Source organism: Pseudopodoces humilis, chromosome 1 (genome assembly GCF_049639895.1).
Source record: "Pseudopodoces humilis isolate 2021_Gansu_Grassland_sample_001 chromosome 1, ASM4963989v1, whole genome shotgun sequence".
Taxonomy (NCBI): Eukaryota; Metazoa; Chordata; class Aves; order Passeriformes; family Paridae; genus Pseudopodoces; species Pseudopodoces humilis.
Window position 1 is genome coordinate 121,858,491 of NC_142200.1, and position 15,697 is coordinate 121,874,187.

A 15,697-nucleotide genomic window follows, 5' to 3' on the forward strand; every position below is an offset into this window, starting at 1 on the left:
ACAGCATTTAATGCATCATTTTCTTAATTTGGCAGTTGAAAGCAATCTTCACTAATGTAAAAAGCAGACAACAAGCTGAAAAACCAGAATTCTCATTCTTTGCTGGTGTACCTCCATCTTAGCACATAGAAAATGTTGGCCCTAATCCTGGTCAGGATTACTTTAAGTTTTATACTGGCACTGTTCACATTTCTTCCAGGGAAGGAACTTTTAATGCCTGTCTAGTATCACTTAATAATTATTTAAGTCCATCCTTATTAAATTAATCTTGCTGTTTGCTGAACGCCTTCCTAGCAAATTAAAACTAAAAGATATTTGAAAAGCTCTTCTCTAATGAGAAGAATATGGTTGATTACACTTGACCATGTCTATTTATCTCATGTGGATATTGCACTTTTTATGCAGTAGCAAGAATTAGACATGGGAAGAAAATAAGGTTCTTGTACTAGTCATGGACTTTATTACAGAAAGAGAGACACGAAACTCAAAAAATTGTTACCATAAAATATCTCTGCTTCTAGTGTTAAGTGAGAGAACTGAAACCCAGGGATGAAAAATTCCAGGTATCTCAATCAGCAGATAATTTTGAAACAACCCTTAGTCTTCCTTTCTTCTTCATTTCACTTGGTTGGAGTGAAAGCCTTGCTCTCGGTAATAATTTCATACACTTACCTGCTGCCTTCCTGAGGAATACACTGCTCAACATCCACTGAAAGAGAGGCCATAGCAGATACTGTTTCTGTCTCCTCCCTCTCTTGCTTCTGAGACTCGGCCAGAGCACAATCCACTGGCACAGAGTATGGCTCCACTGACTTCCAGTACTTGCCTAAGGAAAACACACATAATAATTTATGGGAATTTTAGCTAGCATGGTGGTACAAGAACAGTAATCACTTAGTTCAACACTGAGTGATTATAATTTAAAATCGCTGTGGTGTGAGCAGTACAGTTGAAATTTCAGACTGCAGTGAAGAGCTCTGTTTCTGAACCTAAGAATGCCAAGTTGGAAAGTGCTTTCATTCCAAGAGCTGTGTCACACCCTTCCCCAGAAGGTAATAAACTGAAGGAGTAACACACAGACTAATGAACACATTGTCAGGAAGGCTGTTGGCTTCATCTACACAAGGTGGTGGGAGTTCAGAGCAGGGTTAATAACTAGAAGCTCTGATATGCTACACAGTTGATGCAGAGACAGCAAAATGTAGAAAAATGTACATTGTTGTACAAAGTGCTCACACAGCACTGTCTTGAAAAGGAAAGAAGTCAGAAATGCCAGCTCAGACTGAAGTGGTGTTGCCAGAACAATCAGGTTTGTTAGTCCTGGATGTTCTTTCTCCTCCAACCTCAGGGCGTATACTAGAACAATAATTTAGTTAAAACTTTCATATATGAACTGGCTGTTGCTGGAAAGCTGCCAAGTATCATAAGGGATACCTGGATTCCTGGTCTGCTATGTAAAAATACAGCAGTGGATTAAAAGCATGAGTACTTTCAGATTTCTGCCTGCAACGGAAGAAGCTCATCAAGCAATGCAAAAAATAACAGCAGGTGACTCATCCTAAACATATAAAATTATCTGCTACTGCACAGCAATTAAGAAATAGTTTAATTATTGGAAACCACATAAGAAGTATGAATTTACATAAATTTTTCTTAACAGTCCAGTAAAACACTGAGCACTCACTAATTGCCAGGTGGATGACACCTGGGAATTAGGAGCTTTGGGAAGTCTGGGAGCTCTGGACCAGAGCTTACTCAGAGTTTAGCAAGAAGCTTTCAGCAGCTGCTGCAGAGGTTGGATCAGGGTACTTATCTAGGAATTAGACAGCGGGTTTCAACAGCTGTGAAAGAGAGGGGATCAAGCAGGGGACCTTTCCAAGGACTAAAAGGAGGATTTTGGCAGCTGGGCAGCAGGCTGAGCTGAGGTGCTTATCCAGAGGGTAGCTGGAGGCTTTGACAGCTGGGAGGCCAGGCCAGCAGTGGTGCTGCCTGTGCTGCAGAAAGGCTGCTGAAAACTCCCTCTTTGGTAACACAGCTCTCAACACAGTTTCAGGCTTTTGGAAGGATGAACTTTTCCCTCCAGTGAGAAAACAGCTGTCAATAAAGTCTGAAAATGTCTTTATTCAAAAACATCACTGCAAGATGAAAGCCCAAGTCAATCTAAAAGAACAACCAGTGAGCATGGCCAGAGTGTTTCTTTGAACTCTAATAGTGTGCACGTTTGAGTAGTTAGCAGAATCTTTAAATAACGGGGACCTTCTGGGGATAAAATGTAAAGTGTATTAAGTATCCTACAAAGTTGAGATTAAGTGTTAGGAGGTTGGCTTTGCTCCAAAAACATGAAAGACAGAGCTAAAAAGTTATGCACATAACAGTAGGCTCAATGATTGTAGCCTGGCAAATTTTATAAAAACAAGACAAAAATATTCTCTATTATTATTGTGCTCAGAGACCATATTCTCTATTCATTAAAAAATACACTAAAAACAAACAAAAAAGTTATATGAGCATTCCAAAATGTTCTCACAGATCCTATGTGCAAAAGTCAGGCTTTGCAATATACACCCAATTCAAACCCTATAATTTATGAGCTAAATGTTCACAGAGTGGGTGGGGTTTTTGTTGCAGAAACAGATGTGCAAGAAAAATCAAATCTGTTGGCATGGGAATAATACCCCCTCTTGCCTATAAAAGAAATGAACCCATGTTCACTGCTGGAGTTTTCAAGGGCTTTTATTCATAAAATAAAATATTAGTACCCAGCTACCACTGTGTTGCTCTCCTGCAGCAACAATAAAACAGCATCAGTGAGGATTTCTACATCACATTCGTTCATTCACACACAGGCTTGCACACCAGCTACCCCCTGAATCCTGACTTTCTTGTAACATTAAAACTCAGGGCCAATTTGAGCATATTAGTGGGCTCTCTGTGCCCATTTAACTGCCCTTCACTCCCAAACGATTGGTGGTGTTCTTTGTTTGAGAGCTGTGTTATGAGAGGGGCTTCAGTGACAGGGAGAGCAGAGTCAGGCCAGGAGGCAGGTGGCAGCCCATATACTGCACTGGAGGGTCCTGGAGAAAGGAACTACGTGGCAGCGTGTTTGTGGTTTGTGGGGGGAAATGTTTAAGCAGTCACAATTAGAAATAGCATTCAGGTAGCAGCAGGTACCTCATGCAAAGAGGGCTCTGTGATGCTTGTGAAAAAAAAATGATAGGTTTTTCTTTAAAACTGGAAAACAAACTTTACAAACACCTTGGGTAAGCAGAAGAGCTTTGCAAGCTTCTTTTTATCCAGGACAACATTTATTTGCTGTACACAAAACATACAGGCCTTGAATGTGTGTTCAGCCAAAGGATTTGCAGGCAAAGACTTATGGAATGGGGAGGCAATCACAGCACGCAGCTGCAAAGGAGCTTTGTTAGGAGGTATGTTGTGGATTGATAATTAAAAGAAGTCGAAAAGCATTGGCCTCAAACCACTCCAATCTTTGAAAATGACATTTCTACTGTGCCCTACTGGAATGTGAAATTTTACCAGTGCTGTTACATTCATTGAGAAGAACTTGGTGGAGCTCAAGGGAAAGAATGAAGCATACTTCTGGTTTCATTCATACAAAACTTGAGCAATCATGGATTGCAAGAAAACACCAATGAAACCAAATCAGTCTTCTAGGTATGCTTTGGCTTTCAGCATGAAAATGTGCTTAAGCCTCCCTCAAAGATTTGTGTGAGCACCAACTATTACCAGGAAATAATAAAAGGGAATGTTTCTCTAACTCCTATAGGCATTTGTAACTGCCTTTCATAGATTTGCACATGCCGTACCGTGGCTTGCTTGAAAAACAATGTTTGGGGTTGGTATTCTGCTGTTGAACAGGATTGCTCAGAAATAGCCTATTACATGGGTGGAAAATACTAATTCCAAATGTATTACATTTTCAAAGGAGCTTTGGATCACTGTCAATACAAAACATTTATAGAACTTCTATTCTAGTTAGAAAAAAAAAAGTGGTCTCTTAGCTTCTAAGTATTGTAGCTTCAAGGTTTTGCAAAAGCACAGAGAAATACAAACCCAATATCCAAAGGCAGTGCAATGATTCAAACAAATCAAGCTTTCTCAGTACCTCTTGGGGTGCTAATCAACAGCCTAATGCTCTGCAACTTGCCTAACTCTCTTAAGTATTGAACAGGTACTTGATTCTCTTAGACCTAAATATGCATCACAAAGCTTCACTGAACTTCATCAGGGCTCCTTTCTGTCATCCAAGCATATTCCTTTCTAATACCTGGTCTCTCTCCAGACAAAGTGAGGTAATTATAAATTTTTAGGTAGCTGCAAGAAAAGGCAGAATGTTGTGTGTAAGTCCAAACTCTGAACAGCCTGACTAAGGTTTCAGAACAGCCCACTGGACTGCATGACTGTACCAGTTCAGCTGAAATCTAGCTGTGGCAAAATTAAGCCATTCTGCAGAGCTCTGGACTATGTTCTCAGATTTACACTATATATTTGTTCCTAAATCCACACCTGCTCTCTCAACAGCCATCATTTCTGTGTATTCCAGTTCTTCTGTTCATCTGTTTCTCAATTCACCCTTTTTTTGGTTTCACATCCATTTTTCATTACATACATATTTTATTTCAAACATAATTTCATCTCTTTTCCTTGTGTCTGTGGTCTGTGTAGCATTCTGCCCTTACTATCATTCGCAAATCTGTTTTATCTTGCACAGTACATGAATCTCCTAAACCTGCTGACTCCCTCCAGTTCATTAACAGATTATTAACAGGGAATTTTATCTCATGAACTATCCAAGAATGTACCACTCAGCACAAAGGACTTATTGGAATATATCATATACAGATTATTTAATTAGAGCTTCTCATATATATATGTCTACTGGACATGCATGATGAGTTATATATCTACAATGAATTTTCTTTGTCACTTTGCAGCTAAAAGCAGATGGAGAAATACTGTATGAACAGTGAACTGGGCATGGTGTCCCTTTTAAAACCTGCATTTATTTTATGTAGATGAATCCCAACCATTTGTGGTTCATCTCAAATGAAGGAAAACATTTGTTATTCATTTGTTATTCTAAAGCAAACAGTAGAAGTCAGGAAGCTCCCACTGGCTCAGTAAAATGGCAGAGACCAGAAGATTAGAGAATTTAAGGGATGTGTGCTCAGTTGGATTAAAGCAATTGATGGCACAAAGTTCTTCAGTGAGAAAATGCCCTAAAGCATCTGGGTATTTAAGGGTCAGAGAACACAAATGAAGTAATAATGTACCCCTCTGTCTCAGAAACAGTAAAATAATGTAATTTTTAGCACTGCTCCATGGATCAGTGCCCATGAGGAGCTTTTTAGCTTTATCTCAAGCTCCTGTGAATCTCAAAGTGAGTACCTTGTAAAGGGCTGCAGAAACAGAATCTGAACAAACTGTTTGTTAGAGCTCTAATTGACCTGTCTGTTCCTGTCCCTCACTGACAAACATCTATTTCATCCAAGCTGCTCTGGAATGAAAAAATTTAGGAATATTCAGGAATCAGAAATGTTTAAATAATTTTAATGGGTTACTTTTTCAAGGCCAAATACTTGGCAGACAGAAAGAAATATTGAAGAAAAAAAAATCATATACATATACATATAGATAGATATAGATATATTAGACACACCATGTGAATTTACACATAAAACATTTTCCCACTCTTTTCTCTGAAACATTAATGTCTATGACATTAATTAATAATAAAAAATAACCCCAAGCCCATTATCCCACCAACTGAAACTGAGAAACATACTTTGAATTTCAGTGGTCTTTTTTAAAGAAGCTATTGCATTCATATTGGGGATTTGGTGCACAAGATCTTCCGGGAGAGGTTCCAGCTGAAAGAACAGAATAGAATAATATAAATAGTCAATAAGCCACAGGGACATAAAACAAACTAAAACAATCTAATCCTCAGGAAAAGCTCAGCCCAAGAACTGGTTAATATGTTGCTGGTATCAGTTCTAAATGTATAGTCATGATTTTGTTTTCTGTTTTCCAGCCATGTAATTGAATTCCAAGGGGCTTTTCTATTGGCTGCAAGACTAATCTATGGAGTCTCTGAAGCAGGTGCATGTCTGTGTATTATTCATTAAAAAATGCTAGTTATTTGTGTAATTTTTGTAGGTTCCTCACAAACCAAATTCCGCTGCGTCTGTATATGCAGCTGGGCACTCCAAACAAAACCTTGCTGAAGCTGCACTGGAACCAAAGTGTGCACTCTATTATCTTTATTTTTCTGATGTTATTTCATCTAACCATCTTAATACATTTCGAGGTTTATAGGGGAAAACCATAAAACACAGCTGCTTTTACTAGCTTAACATTAACTTCAAATAAAGTAGTAAGTAAAAAAATGGTTATGCAGATTAGCAGTAAATTTCCCTAAGTAAGTTTTTTACAGAATCAGTTGCATTTCAATTTCCTAATCTTAATGGAGTATTCTTTGAGTAGGCCTGCACTAGCAGAAAGAAGTTTTCAGTTACTGCATAGTTATTTTTGCTCTGCAGTGGATAAATATAAAGAGTAAACTGTATTTTGAATGTCACCCACATGTGCCTTTTTGTCCACCCTCCACACATTTTCTCCTAGGAAAAAAAGGGTAAAAAATTGATTGGGCTAAATGTTTCTCCTTGCACTGTAATAACTATATTCTCCTTGAACTAGGTGAAGAATCATGAAGTTTTTCTGCTTCCCCACATAAACTGCCACAGCTGGGTGTGCATGCAGGCTTGCGTCCCGAGGAGTAGCAACTGTGTCAAGGTGGACAAAAATGAGCTATCTCAACACCAATCTCTCCTGTCTAAAGCTAAGGAAGTTCAACCACCATTGACAGGAGACATCTGTACTGCAGACAAAACTCCTTTCTTAAGTATGCCTGCATCTATTTTAAACTTGGGAAGCCCACCCAAGGAGCTTCCTTTGTGAAGTTAATAGTTCAGTAGCCATCATATACTGTCCTCCAGGTTGCTACTGCTGCATCGCTACTCACCAGCTAGATAAAATCAACTTTGATCCAAGCATACATAGTGGGAAGTAACTGCAGTGTGGATACTCCCTCAGTGGTGCTATTTTAAGCAAGCTCAGCTACAAATCCCAAAACTTCTGGGATCCTGCCACTACAATCAGCAGTGAATGTCTGTCAGCGATAAAGACTTTGCAAATATGACCAGTCCTTTGGAGTCTTGGTTACTAAAATGAATAGGGCTGTTCATGTCATTATTTCCTTAGAAGCCCATATGGGATTGCAGCTGGAAGATTTTCTTCTGGCTAGAAACAATAGCAGTATGTTTTGTTTTCAAATAGCATAAATCAGTCCATTCTGCTCAGTGATCAACTGTGCAGAGAAGTTCTGGTTGGACCTGACTGGGTCCCAGTGCTACTTGGTTAGCAAAGAGGCCAAAGTGCAAACAAAGATTGTTCCTATCCTGTAGGTATGGCGGATTAGCACAAATACAGCAGTTACAATGCAAATAATATTTCAGACACTTTGCAATCCTTGAACCCCATCTACTTTATCATCTTCATAGGTGGATCTATTTGGTAACTCCTTCAGGTGCCTGGGGGGAAACTGCATTTTTACAAAAATGCCAACAAACATATCAAGCTTTAAAGATTTTAGAACAATGATCCATGTAATAACCTTAATAATCCACAGCTTGAGTTATGCAGATAAATAGCATTTGCTTTATCACTAGTCATTTTCTGTTTGAAGTAATCTATCATTTGGCCAGGAAGAATAGAAAACCCTGAAGTTCTGTTTGGTCATGCTGGGTGCAGGAATGCATAAGGGGCAGCAAAGGGTAAGAGTTTAAGGTTCTGTTTCATCAGTTCCTAATTCCTAAGGATTTGATGACCAATTCACTTCCCTGAAACAGAGCCTGGAGCTCCAGGCCATAGCAGTAGGAATAACAGTAAAAGGTATGGAATTGCCAGACTGCAATGCGTGAGAGCTGTGTCTTGGTTTGCCCTTTAAGTATAAGATTCTTTAGGTAGACCTTTTGTACTAATTATATGCAGATCCTTTGTACTAATTATTAAGATGGCAAGGACCGATGTAGAGACAGTTAGAGGAGGTTTTATATTAAAAGGTGGATATTTTGTTGCCCTCCTTAAAGTTGCATTTTTGCAAGAGCCAAAACACAAAATATTTGATTTTCTCTAATATATCAACACCACCTCTTTATTTATCAGTACAGATTTTTTTTAAAAAAAACAAGTAGGGTGTATTTGAATATGTAGACATATCAGGTGAATATTTAGAAATGACAGATATGTTTTTAGAAATCAGCATAAGCTGATGAATCCTTAAAAGAAGAAAAAGGGTAAAACATCCAACACCTATCCCAATCGTTACTCCATCTGTTAGCACTACTAACAGTTGTAGGTGATGAGAGTATAATGGGCATGTTTGATCATTTTCTTAACTCCTTTTTTTCCTAAAAAATTTATTTTACATCCCAAGCTTGGCTGAGGCAGGTTCCTAAGCCTTTCTGTCTCCTCATTCTTAAGTACAGCCCAACAGACCTTGGACCCTCTTTCATATCAGGGAAATTTTATCAGGCTCCACAAGTGAGTTCACTACATCATATATCCTGCATAGCCCAAAATGAGGTTCCATTAAGAAATCACTGCAGAAATAAAGCCAGTGGGTTATGGCAGCTATTTCTATATCCTTTGAAATGAGACTGTCTGCATTCAAAAGGAGGATTTTTCTGGCAGTTATCCACTGTTTGCATACAACTGTATAGACACAGAAGTGTCCCTGGAAAATATCAGCAGTTAGACTGAGTTCTGAACAAAAGAAATTACACCTGGCATACATGGCACCATCACCTTCCCTCCTACACTTGCTGGCATTCAGATCATGAAGTCTATTAAATCTGGAGGCTAACAGAAAAGAAGCTGAAAGGAGCACTGGAAATACACCATCAGGAAAGAAATTGTTCAGAACAGTTCAAGTCTGCAGAAATAACCAAACCACTGGAGAGACAGTTTGGACCAGACATAAAGGGTCACATTTTCAAAGCTTTTACATGGCTGAATTGGGCTTTTGTGTCCTAAGTAGAAGATTAATGTAGAAACTGAGTCCACTAATCATTTTCAAAATAGGAAAAACAATGTAAATGGGAAAAAAAATCACTTGGTATGCCAAAATCTGCCAGAGGCATATCAACAAATGTTTGAAGAAGGAATTAATGATGGAAATTTCATTTGCCCAGAAAGGGATCTGAATTGATCCTTGGGAACGTGGAGAGAATCTGAAACTACAGCAGTCCGTATTGAGCTGAAAATTCTAGCAATATCCATGTTGTCTTTATCACTGTCGTGTTTTAAAGTACCAAGATCAGCTTCACTGAAGAATGTTGCAGAGTGCAGTTAGAGATTACTGACAAATGAGGCAAGTGTAAGCAGAAGGTAAGGAGGATGGAGAGTCTGCCAGAAGCAGAGGAAGGGGAGGAGGCAAGCAGGCTCCTCAAGGTTGCCAGGGCTGCAGAGGGAAAAATTACAACCACCCCTTTCTTGGTTACACTATGTAAAAAATCCATCAGCATAAAGACTGAGCTTTGTGGCTCTTAATGTTGCCTATGATTACAGAAGAGTAAGTTCAAAGACCTCAGAAGTCTTATGTGTTCTTATAAGAAATTTTCTCAGAGTTTCTGCACTCTTTGCTTGCTTACATATGAGCATTTCGGGCAGGTATTTTTGTGATCAAGGGTTACAATGCAGTAAATAAACAAATCAGATTTCATCAGGGAATAAGTTCAAAGACACAAAGGGCCATTAAGGTCATTAGCACCTGCCACTCCCTGAAAACCAAGCGATACCTTGGAATTATGTAATTTTTGAATCAGAATATTCTTTTCCTTGGCCAAGCCACTTCCTGAGTAGCACTGCCCACCTTGGGAACTTTGATGTCACCATGCTGACCTCTGGCATACACGTTGCTCCAGTTTCCTATCCCATCCAAATCTCTATTTCTAGACTCTGCAAGCAGCAGTTGACAGGTGGTTTAGACTCAGTGTTAATTATTTTCTAGTATTAGAGTCAGATTAACAACGAGGATGCGAGATTGTGAGCAAGTTTACCATGCAATTTAAAACTGATCTCAGGCCATATTCACTTCCATGAATATTTCCATTTTGGAGAGAGAAATGCTTACCTGTTCTGGTAAATAAACCCTTTTAATGCCCTCTTGGCAGAGCTCACTGTCTAGCTGGCAAGCAGACCCAGATTGACACTGAATTCCACAAAGGAGAAAATGCCAACTTTTCATCATCAGCAGGAAAGCTGCAGAGTACAAGCTTTCCACTTAAATTACCATCCCCTCCTAAATGCCAGCTCAACAGATTGCGAGAAAGAAGCACATACTTCACACTCTGCAAGAAAATTGTCCGGTGTAAGTTTTCAAGCATGCTTGGGAGCCAACCAATCACAATGTTTTGTCATATTCTGCTTCAGACTGAAATTCAAGCCAGAAGAGTATTTACTAGAAGATGTTAAATTTAGTCACTTAAAAATGTTTTTACACTTAGGGCCAAATTCAGCCTTGGCCGCCACAGTCAATGAGAGCAGACGTGCATCTTCTCTGCGCCTTCGCTGCAGGGTCCCACTGGGCAGAGACACTGCGGACTGCACTCCTCCTGCTTCCTCTGTGCAAAGAAGAGCATGACCCCATCTGTGACTCATTATCACTTGTTACAGACCACAGAAAACTGCTGTGCCATGGGGAGCTAAGAGCCACTGCCCAAACCTGTAGGCAGATCAGAAGGACCATGATGTCTGAGTGACTTCAGTGTCCTGTGGAGATATAACACCTGGCTGCTTTAAAAGGGATGGGATGAAGGAAGAGCTAAATCCTTAGGTTTTGACTCAAAGAGGTTTGTGCTTGAAAGAATACTTTCCTAATCTTTCTGGCTGCAGAAGAACCCCTGTATGAGTGCAGCTATGTTGGAAATAAAATGTAGGATTTAGCATACTTGAATCAAGGAAAGCCCATGTCCAAGGATTTTTTAAATCCACGTAGTTCCTCTTCAAAAATAATGTGGAGGAAAGAAAGCAGAACATGTACCCTTACATATCTAGAGCAGCATTGCTCATCACCACCAGGGACCAAAAGTCATAGCGGAGCTTTTTATAGCACCTAAGCTAGGATGGGCAATATAAGGTGGAATATCCATACTCCACAATGAAGACTTTGGGGGAAAATCTCAATATTTAACCCAATTTTCACAGACTTCTTGGAATAAAATGCAAATCTTAATATTCAATGGTTTTCTTAACTGAAGTAATATGTATATCTTTATACACTTTAAAAATGAGGTTTTAAATCCATATAATCAATGTGTGAAAAACTGTAGAATCTTTTGAAGACTGTCACAATAAGTGAAATAATTTAATTTTCAGAACAGATATCATAATCTTAGAAAGACTTAAAAGCAATTAATCTTTTGGAATTATCTGAATCCATCTTTTCCTTTGTTTTGACAGATGCTCTTTTAACAGACCAGTTCTCAAATCACGTTGAGAAAATTCAGAGATATTTTAAGGCAACTGATGGTCATCTTGCCTTTTCACCTTCCAGAAGGTTTTTTCATGTTTGCATTTTGGATTTCAAGGGAACCCAGCTGCTTAATCTCTTCTCACCTCTTAGGAAGATTTCCTTCCAAGGAGATAACCTACAGTGCTTCTAATTAAGTCTGCAAATGGTCAAATGGATTTTTCTCAAAGTGACATGGAAACTTTCTGCTTGTAAACAGAAGCATGGAGAGAAAAACCTAAGATATCAAAATATTTTAAAAGTAATTTTACATGTAAACTTTCTAATTAAAAAATTATCTTTATACAGTTTATCCTTAATTCTATAGCTTCCTTTTTAGTTTGTTTATTATTTAAGAAGGTATTCACAAACCAAACAGAGCCATTTCAGATACCATACGTTGTCTTGTCTTCTTTCCAGTTGCTGTCAGAAACGGTAGGGATCTCTGCAAAATTCTCTGTTACTTATACCAGTCCTTCTGTGCTCAAATTATTTTAAAAAGATTAATTTGATAGAGTATTATTTTCCTAGTGTCTTCACTTACTTTTTTCTAAGAGAAGAGTAAGATGTTATCTGACTAAACAAATCACTAAACTATAAGTCATGTGTAAATTAAAATATCTGTTTTGGAGGTCAACTGTTTTCCTTTTTGATTCTCTGAGAGAAACTAAGAAAAGGAGGCATTTTACACTTGCAAATTTAACGTTACCTCTTAGGTAACATATCAGACCAGCACTTCCTGAAAGGTGAAAGTTTTAAGTTGTGGCTAGTTTTAGAATTTTTTTAAAAATGTTATTCTGTTGGTAATAGGACACACGAAGCAGTGAATTTCTGTATTGAAAAGTCCTGGCCAAAAACAACAAAAGAAAAGAAGAAGTTTTCAAAAAGCTCTGCAAAATGTTTATGAATTCTAATCCTCAGCACATGAATAAATACATCTGACAAACTGCAGGGTACCTCACAAAAGCCTTTTCCAACCTTTCTAATTTAAGTTCAAATACATGTGTAGTGTTTAGAACTGAGGTTAATCTTGCCAATGTTTTTAAACTAGGGGTGCAGCATATACCATTATTTGTAAAAGTGAAAGGCAGATAATAAGTTATAATTATCCTATTAATCACCTGTAAAGAATTGCATTCAGAGAAGAATGCATCCTCAAATCACAGTAATTAGTTGTTTAAAGAAAAAACAAAAAAAATTCCATCCTTGGCAGAACACGCTTGGAGTTTGCTGTGCAAGTTCATGAACAGTATGCTGAAATCAAGCAGTGTATGTATGTGCTGTGGGTGATGTGGTGCATATTGCCATAAGTCTGTTTCTGACTGCTAACTAGGCATCAGACTTTCTCGTTAGTGTCAGCTCCTTGGCAACACCTTTACTTATTCTTTTAAGCCAATGTTGGTTTCTTGTGGTACTCTTGGTAGCAACATCCTCTCTGGAGTACTTTTCTTCACAGCCATAGCATATTTCATCTTTGAAATTCTGCTGCACCAAACCACTTGATGCACGTCCCAGAAGACAGTGTTGTTTGCAAAAGGACATGAGAAGAATGCTTATTGCCTGAGATGTTTCAAGTTATTAAGGACCATGTTCTTTTACAAGCAAATTAAAAAGGACTGCATGGGGGTTTTTGTACCCATCCTCATTCAGTGATAGCAAAAATAGTAGTTTGGTTTGATACAGTGGTAAAACAAAATAAGGCAGTTTCCATAAATGGGGAAGCACCACCAAATGGTCATAACTGGAGAGAGGGACCCAGGTGCCAACACAGAGAAGGATACATCACACTGTCAGCATAGAACCATTCACATTAGACCCACAAGGGTGCAAACTTCAGGGAATGGGTTTAGAAATGCTATGAAAAGCCACTGGTGTTGTAATGCTATCACAGGGAAGATGACAACAGAAATATCAATGAGAGTGCCCTGGAATGGCAGCTGATCAGGAAGGCAATGCTGCATTCACTGAGATTCTCAAATGCCTCAAGCTGGGTTATATATTCCATATTTCAGTACCTAAATGAAAGAACTAACACTGAGCTGAGCAGCTTTTTTAGTAGCGTATACCACACTGGAAAACTTTCCTTCTGGAGTTTATCAGAGGTGACAGTAGATAAAACCCATTGAAAACCTCTTTTTTTTTTCCAGTATCTGTTTTACATTTCTGAGACTATTTTTGAAAAAGCTAACACTTTATTCATTGTATGTATAATGTAAAGAAATAATAAGCATTGTCGATGTGTCATAAAGATGAAAAGCAAAGGTTTAAAAGAACACTTAGAAAATTCTCCTACCCAACATCCATCAGAAGACACGTTACTTCACCTTATTCACATAGGTAGGAAGCCTTGAAGTGGAAGGGACCTGGCAGACTAGCCTGCAATTTGGCACTAACACATTTGATTGGAGAGATTATATAGCTATTAAGACTTCCCCTGAGGGGGAAACAAAGTAGTACACACCACTTTTATAACAAGATCTTGCAAAATTCACAATTTATGGTAAAGGCTTTTGTCCCTTCATAAATTATTTTGGCTGCACCTTCAGCAATTTTTTTTTCCTTCTCACTGTGTTTATAGGAGAAAAGATATTTTTTAATGGATAGCAGAAAAATTTTCACTAATAGGCATCTTTATATTGCAGTTGTATACATAAATAGCACATACTCATATTTACTTAGTCTCATAGTCTCCTCTCAAATGTTGTTAACATACACAGTGTATTATAACTCTTGAAAACTCCATTTCAGCTGCATACAGATCAACCTGAATCTTCATTTATAATTTTTTTTTAATCTTGTACACATTCTTATTAATAATATTTCAGAAGTGAAGTGTCAAAATACTGCAAAATACGTGCCTTTACAATATCCAGTCTCTGAGATTACCAGTTACCTTGAAAAAGACATTCTTTTTCCATGATAGATGGCTAAAAGGTCCAGTCCTAGTACATGATATGCGCACCAATGACTGCCAGTGATGCCAAGTCTGATATTCAGCACATCACTAAAAGCAATTTGGAAGTTTTAAATATTACTCAGAACTGGGAATAAATTAGGCATGCACTAAAGAATTTTTATAATCATCTAATTTAGAGGTATTTATGCAAACCAAGTCTGTTCATTTCAAATACATATTCAAATTCCATGATTTTTATACCAAATGAAAAAAGGACTGACACCGTAGTTATTAAAAGAATACCAAAGACAGCAGCTTCAGCAAACTTGGCTCATTCTCTCTACCTGCTATATGTTTTACCTCATTTCCTAGAAGGGCATTTATACAGGCTTCAGAGGCGTCACAGATGGCAGTAAGGTCATGTCCTCCCTCCAGTGCCAGCACCACACGGCCATCCGCCAGCTTCAGCAGCTGCTTGGTTAGGTGACCAAAACCTGGCATTCAAATACAGGAGTGCAAATAATTAAAGAAGAACAGGCACTGCAGGCATGTTTCACATCTGCTGCATGAGAATGTAGAAAGCTCCGGAATACTGTACAGGGAGCATAGGATATACTTAGTCCGGTATCCTGTGTCTGACCATGGCCCACACGAGATGATTTGGAGTTAGTATATGGAATTTTTTATGAGGCACATGTGAGATAATGTCCCTCATGCTGATCCCTCATTGCTGGAGATTAGTTGAAACATGAGGATGTCTCTTTTCTTACCTTTGTTAACCATTATCACCCTGGATTCTCTTCTATTTGCATATCAATGTGACATATAGCCATGTTATTTAGAGAGATATGACATAACCCTGGTCACTTATGGCGTTGATACGACAAATAATATCTGTAGTTAAACTATGGTGCTAGAATTAAAAATAATTGTGCTTTCCAAATGGGGTGATGAAGGGTTTTTTTATTTAAAAATTACTTCTTCCTTTATATTTGAGGTTTAAGAATAATATAAAATCATGGACGGAGAGATAGTGGAAACATATGTTACCTCTTAGCCCCATCTTGAAGTGTTTTTAGAAGCAGCACTAACGACTTTAATTCAATGTTTTGGTATAAGCTGAAACTGTCTAGAACTTCGTAACTATCTCTACCAGTATCACTCACTCCTGACCAACAGTATTCTACTGCACCATAGCCAAAAATGAT

General features: G+C 38.2%; 1 protein-coding gene across 12 annotated transcripts in view; it reads right to left on the reverse strand.

Annotated features, from left to right (window-relative positions):
- HDAC9 (histone deacetylase 9) overlaps window positions 1–15,697 on the reverse strand; it is a 457,947-nt gene that overhangs the window by 14,855 nt on the left and 427,395 nt on the right. For all 12 annotated transcript variants that reach the window (XM_088065227.1, XM_088064938.1, XM_088065152.1 and 9 more), the window contains 3 exons: window positions 14,850–14,983; window positions 5,807–5,891; window positions 673–826 (listed from right to left, as the gene is read on the reverse strand). In XM_088065227.1, the coding sequence (XP_087921353.1) occupies window positions 673–826; window positions 5,807–5,891; window positions 14,850–14,983 (373 nt within the window). The remainder of the gene's footprint in view (window positions 1–672; window positions 827–5,806; window positions 5,892–14,849; window positions 14,984–15,697) is intronic.